The sequence below is a fragment of the Paroedura picta genome, chromosome 3 (assembly GCF_049243985.1).
Source record: "Paroedura picta isolate Pp20150507F chromosome 3, Ppicta_v3.0, whole genome shotgun sequence".
NCBI classification, from domain to species: Eukaryota; Metazoa; Chordata; class Lepidosauria; order Squamata; family Gekkonidae; genus Paroedura; species Paroedura picta.
This window is the reverse complement of record NC_135371.1, coordinates 24,918,930-24,925,200: the sequence shown is the minus strand read 5'-3', so window position 1 is coordinate 24,925,200 and position 6,271 is coordinate 24,918,930. Positions and strand designations below refer to the sequence as shown.

General features: G+C 45.8%; 1 protein-coding gene across 4 annotated transcripts in view; it reads left to right on the top strand.

Annotated features, from left to right (window-relative positions):
* Positions 1–260: 260 nt before the first annotated feature.
* Positions 261–6,271, top strand: part of EOGT (EGF domain specific O-linked N-acetylglucosamine transferase) — a 28,543-nt gene continuing 22,532 nt past the window's right edge. Inside the window, exons 1-5 of one of the 4 annotated variants that reach the window (XM_077325129.1) lie at positions 261–646; positions 2,282–2,506; positions 3,829–3,932; positions 5,954–6,062; positions 6,164–6,258. In XM_077325129.1, the coding sequence (XP_077181244.1) occupies positions 2,297–2,506; positions 3,829–3,932; positions 5,954–6,062; positions 6,164–6,258 (518 nt within the window). In that variant the 5' untranslated portion in view covers positions 261–646; positions 2,282–2,296. The remainder of the gene's footprint in view (positions 647–2,281; positions 2,507–3,828; positions 3,933–5,953; positions 6,063–6,163; positions 6,259–6,271) is intronic. The other 3 variants (XM_077325128.1, XM_077325126.1, XM_077325127.1) reach the window with 3 other exon arrangements.

Sequence of the window (6,271 nt, the reverse complement as noted above, 5' to 3'; positions counted from 1 at the left end):
TATATTTTCTTGCAACATAAGTACAATTTGCCGGGTGCCCCCAGATGTCCCTCCAAAAGTGGGACAATCTGGTCACCTTAGCTTAAACCGGTCATCGCCCCAGAATGATAACGGCCTGCACGGGCTAGTTCCCCTCCTCCCAGCGTCGAGAGAGGCTCCTGCCGGACTGCTTGCTGGGAAGCTCCAGGTGGAGCAGGGAGCCGCGGGAAGGCGGCCCAAGAGCCGGGAAGGAGGGACGGAGGGGGCGGGTCTTTGCTCGCCAAAGCCCAGGCACGACTTTGGCGAGCAGCAAGGGCCGCCCCCTCCCCGGGCCAGTGCGGGGAGCCAGGCCTCCTGCCAGGCCTTAGTGAGGCGAACCCCGCGGTCCGCTCCCCAACCCCCCACCCCGCCGGGCGCCTCCGTCTCCACAGAAGCGCACCCACCCAGGGCGCGCCCTGACGCGCCTCGCCCGGCTGGCCGCTCGGTTTCCGGAGGGCCGAGGCGACGCCTTCGGGCTCCTCCTCCTGCTCGCTGTCGCCGCTGCTCTCCCCCCTTGGGCGCCTCGGCAGGAGCGGCTGCGCTGCCATCCTCCCTGCCAGGCGGGAGAAGGAGGACGCTGCTTGTGCGCGGCCCGCAGACCCGGCGCGGCGGGCTTGGTTTCCTTGAGGTACAGCGACGCGGGGCGAGCCGGGCTCGCGGCAGGGGACCGGGCAGGAGGGGCCGCGGCGGGAACGGGCTCCTCTCCGCCACGCGCGTTTCCTCAGCCGGCCAGCTCGCTCGTCTCTCTGGACTGGCTGCCGTGGGCATCCGTGGCGGTGCTCAGGAGGACGCACTGGTTGCGGCGCAGCGGTGGCCAAACTGTGGTTCTCCGGATGGTCACGGGCGACAGTTACCGTGAGCCCCTGCCATCACCGGGCTCATGGTAATTGTAGTCCATAGACATTTGGAGAGCTACAGTTTGGCTTACTCCTGCTAGAAGAGGATTTCTTTTCTGGGCTTTCCTCAAAGGCTGTAATCCCGGGCATAATTATCTGGGAGTAAATCCCTCCCAAGTGTGCTCTTGATACTCTGTTTAGCCCAAGAAATGCATGTTTGCTGGGTGTAATTCCTTCCGCTGGAGGAACTTGTAGAGACAGGAAAGCATATCCTCTTATATGGTGGTCCAAATTAGGATAGTTCAGGCTAGGCTGATCTTGTCACATTTCAGATGTTAATCATGGCTGACCCTGGCTAGTATTTGGATGGGAGACCTACAAGAAATACTAAGGCCACGATGCAAGAGTAAGCAATGGCAAACCACCAATGAACATCTCTTTGCCTGTTGGATCACCATAAGGCCTGTTGGATCACCATAAGTCAGCTATGATTTGACAGCACTTTCCAGCACCAGCAAGATTCTGCAACGGAAAAAGGAACTGGGGAGAGCCAGTTTGGTGGAGTATTTGAGCACTGGCATCTAATCTGGAGACTCGGGTTTGATTCCCCACTTCTCCACATGCAGCCAGCTGGGTGACCTTGGTCCAGTCACAGTTCTCTCAGAGCTCTCCCAGCCTCACAAGGTGTCTGTTGTGGGGAGGGTGAAGGGTAGGTGGTTGTAAGCTGCTTTGAGACTTCTTCAGGTAGTAAAAAGTGGGGTACTGAAGTATGGAACTTGGGGAATGGTAGAGGACAGGAAGGCCTGGAGGATCATTGTCCATGGGGTCGCGATGGGTCGGACTCAACTTCGCAACTAACAACAACGACAAATGTCTGGAACTCACCACCCATTGCTTGAAAATGCTCTTCCACTTGGGCATTTTTACCTCTCTCCCTTACCTAGTCAAGTATTCATTGCTAGAATGTCAGCAATGTACAAGGATAGAAGTGGGCCTCACTACTCTGTTCCCCCTTAATCCGGAGAGACTTCCTAGAGCTGAGTTTCTGGCTTCTCCTTTAGCCTCTGGCTCTGGGTTTAGAATCTCATAGAATTCATGCAATGAATACACATCAGTGGCAGTTTTTTCACTGCATTTATTTTGGATTCCATTCTAGATTCAGTGTGGAGGAAATAAAGCCCAAGGGACTCTTACATATTTTCCTAACTTGGAGTTCCCATGCATGCCTTGGGAACAGCAAACCCTTTGCTTATTGGTTTAGCATCAGTAATGGCAATGACTGAGTTAGCCATGGATACCAGCTGGTACCCAGAAGAGAGCCTTTCGGGCCAAGAGATTAATAGTTGCATGCTAGAAGTAATTACTGAAACGAGTCTGGTTGGTTGACATTATGTCGTGCTTGAACCTTTTTAGTGTTTATTTTTTAGGGTTGCTTGACTGCCATGTTAATGCTGCTTGCATTTGGAGTGCTACTTCAGGAAATCTTGGCCAGCGTCCATGATGAAAATGTTGCTGTTGCCCACAATATTCCGGAAGAGCCATTGTTTAGCTATGAAAACATCAACTTGCCAGAAGAGCACATCCCATACTTTTTACAAAACAACCAGCACATTGCCACCGCCTGTAAGCAGGATCTTCTTTGCCCTTATAAAGTAAGAACTCCTTTTTACTCACTGGAATACAATGACTTGTTTTATTCTTAGAATCTCAGAGGTTTATTCTTAGACTTGCAGAGGTTAACAGTGGTTCATTTTCCAGGCAAGTACAGGGTTTGGGATGGCTGCAGTTTAGACTCTTAGGTAGTGTGTGTTTGGGAGGGGCTGAATCAGCTCATTTTATGAGAACACATGAAGCGGAATGAGAACTTTGATCCATCTAAGTCAGTATGCAGAATGGCAGTGCCTCTTACAGGAATAACACACTAAGTTTAGAAGGATAGATTCAAGTGGGTAGCCGTGTTGGTCTGAAGTAGCACAATAAAATCAGAGTCCAGTAGCACCTTTAAGACCAACAAAGATTTATTCAGAGCGTGAGCTTTCGAGTGCAAGCACTCTTCATCGGTCTATGGTCTCCTTACATGACAGGGAATAAGGAGACCATAGTCTCAGGAAGAGTGCTTGCATTCGAAAGCTCACACCCTGAGCTTTCTTAGAGGTGCTACTGGACTCTGATTTTATTAAGTTTAGAAGGTTATCATTGGTTTGGGTTCAACTCTGGGGGGAAAAGCATTGTAGCATTGACTTGTTGGGAATACTTATCCAAGGTGTGCTCCAGTACAGTTTCTCTGCACTGGCACCAGCCCGGTGGAACACTCCCAAATGAGATAAGGGGCCTGCAAGACAGAGTTGTTCTGCCAGGTTTATGGTTGAGGCCTATAGGACACCAATGCAAACTGGCCTCCCTGTGTACAGATGGACACATACAGATGGACATCTCAATAACACTTAGGCATCACAGGAACACCCCCGTCTTAGAAATTTATTTCCCCCCTACACACACACATTTTGAGAAAGGATGGAATGCTTTTAAATAATAGTGTTTTGATACATAGATTTTAATAATTTTACTCTTTGTTTTAATTGAATGTTTTTTGAATGTTGTAAACCGTCCTGAGCCCTCAGGGAAGGGCAGTATAGAAATTTAATAAATAAGACATTATTTGTTAATACAGAAAATGTAAGTAGCCTGCTCTGTGGCCCCAAATCTGACAGATGCTTCAATCTTGTTCAAATGTATAGCTTCTCTGAAAATATCCACATGCAAAACTGGACAAATGCTAGAAATTTTTGTAAACTTTGGTGTATTATACTAGTCTCTGCAGATTGTGTGTGTGTTTTTTAATGCCTTAGGGGAATAGTTTTAGCAAAATGAGAAATGGGAAACAATCCTTTTTAGAAGCACGTATCTTTGGCAATCAGCTGTTAAGTTGCTAGAACAGCATCCTTTTAGTTTTTAAACTGAGATCATGTCTCAGCAGAAATACTTGAAGAAATTGAAATCATGTTGGGGGTATGAGAAATCCTGTAACCCAGAAAGAAGGTTTGGATATCCAACATGTGATTATCCGGAGGCAGGATGGTAAGTAGGCATTTTAAATATATTGAGTGCAATTGTGTACATTGAGTTGGATCCAGCCAGTAGTTAAAAAAGGCAGGAGGGGGTCCCCTTTGACCACCAAAAAAAAGGCTGTGCTGGTGATTGTGGGACCCATGGGGACAAAAGTCATATGGGATGGGAGCTGCACGATGGGAAATTGGAGGAAGTGGAGAGATAAAGCTGCCCAGATCCAACTCACTTTCTTCCTTTACTCTTTTTTTTTTTAAGACAGTTTTATGTAGCATTCCAATATCTGAATAAGTATGGAATTTTATTGCATTACTTCAGTCTTGAACCTTAACATTTTGAAACCACCCCATATTGAGTCTGCCAAGAAAACGCTGGATGGCATCACCCCAAGGGTCAGACATGACTCAGTGCTTGCACAGGGGATACCTTTACCTTATATCAGTATTTCAGCAGGCACATTTCAGAGACAGATCTTACTTAGGGCCTGCATTTTTTAGGGTGGGTGTGGAAGTGGCATGCTTCTAATAATTCAAAAAGTGACAAATTTGGACAGCTCAGTGTGCTGTGATTTTATTTATTTTCATGATTTATAGTCTGCCTTACTCCCTTGGACTCAAGGTGGATTACAGAGTCAATACGATGGGACATTCAGTAAACAATGAAAAAAACCAGTAAACAATGGAATGAAATTAAAAGGATGGAACGTTCAGTAAACAATGAAATAGGATTTAGGTTGTAGAACCAACCAGAACTAAAAACAAGCTAACAAACAAACAACCCATAACAGAACTGATGCATTAAATGATGCAAAATCACATAGCAGGATTTTAGGATCACATAGTAACAAATTATATGCAGTTGTTTAGACCACAATCCCAAAACATTTGTCCAAGTGACTTTGAGAGTTATTTTGTGTAGTGCTACCCTATGCCCTGAGTAGAGAAAAAAAAATCATATGAAGCAATTGTGTGATGTGTAGAAGCCTGGGCTTTTTAAAAGCTTTGGTTGGGGCCAGTGTGGCCCTCCCCTACAAAACACCCCAACTGAGTGACATCTAGTCTGCAGACTTATAGGCAATGAATATCTAAAGGCTTCTGTTACTTAATGCTGCCAATTCATTGCTTATGTTTTTATTCTGTTTTATATTGTTAATGTTTTATACTGTTTTATAATGTTTTATACTGTTTTAATGTATTGTTAATTTTAACCCATTTTGTACACCGCCTTGAGAGCGGTATAGAAATTTAACAAATAATACTAATGATAAATGATAAAATGATAATGACAAAATGAGCCTCTTGTGGCGCCGAGTGGTAAGGCAGCAGATATACAGTCTGAAAGCTCTGCCCATGAGGCTGGGAGTTCAATCCCAGCAGCCAACTCAAGGTTGACTCAGCCTTCCATCCTTCCGAGGTCGGTAAAATGAGTACCCAGCTTGCTGCTGGGGGGTAAACGGTAATGACTGGGGAAGGCACTGGCAAACCACCCCATATTGAGTCTGCCATGAAAACGCTAGAGGGTGTCACCCCAAGGGTCAGACATGACCCGGTGCTTGCACAGGGGATACCTTTACCTTTTTACTAATGATAAAATGGTAGCTGAGACTATTGCAGTTGAGGGGTTTGTTGCTTTTTTTAAAAAAAAAACTTCCTTCTGCCATTGTTTGCCCTCCGTGGCCCAAGTTATAAATACAGTAGGACTTTGTGAACTGTGGATGGCAACTGGATAAAATCTGCGGCTATGAGGAGACCATAGATTTTGGCAATATCAGGACCTGGAGTTCTAGGATCTGGTGATATGTACTCCAACCTCAGCATCTGCACCATTGGTAACTTCCCACCCCAGAAGGCTACAAACCATCAGCCCACAAGGCAAAACAGGAGAAGGGATCTCTTTTCATTCTCTCCTTTTAGGGTGTTACTTGGCAGCCTGTTTTACGAGAATGCAGCTTTACTCTTATGCTTTATGTTCTGCTGCAGTTAAAACCGGCATTGTCTCAAATAAACGCTTGTCGTGATCTTTCTTCATGCTAGGGCTAATACTGTGGAAGAGGCTCAGCATTTGTTCTGGAAGCAAGCTGATTTTGGGTATGTTAAAGAGAGAATAGATGAAGTGAAGACTCATTGCAGACCTAAGACAATGGTGAGCAGATTGATATATTTTGATAATAAAGCACTACATTCTAGATTTCTTCCATTTTTTTGGTTATTTCAGTTCTCTTTGTCCTTTTTTTTCCCTTGCAGGGAGATTCTTCACTTGAATGTTCACGTTATCTGCAATACTGCAGAGCAAAGCATTTGTACATTGATTTAAGAAGCCCAGAGAGGATCCATGACAGGTAGACATTTTCT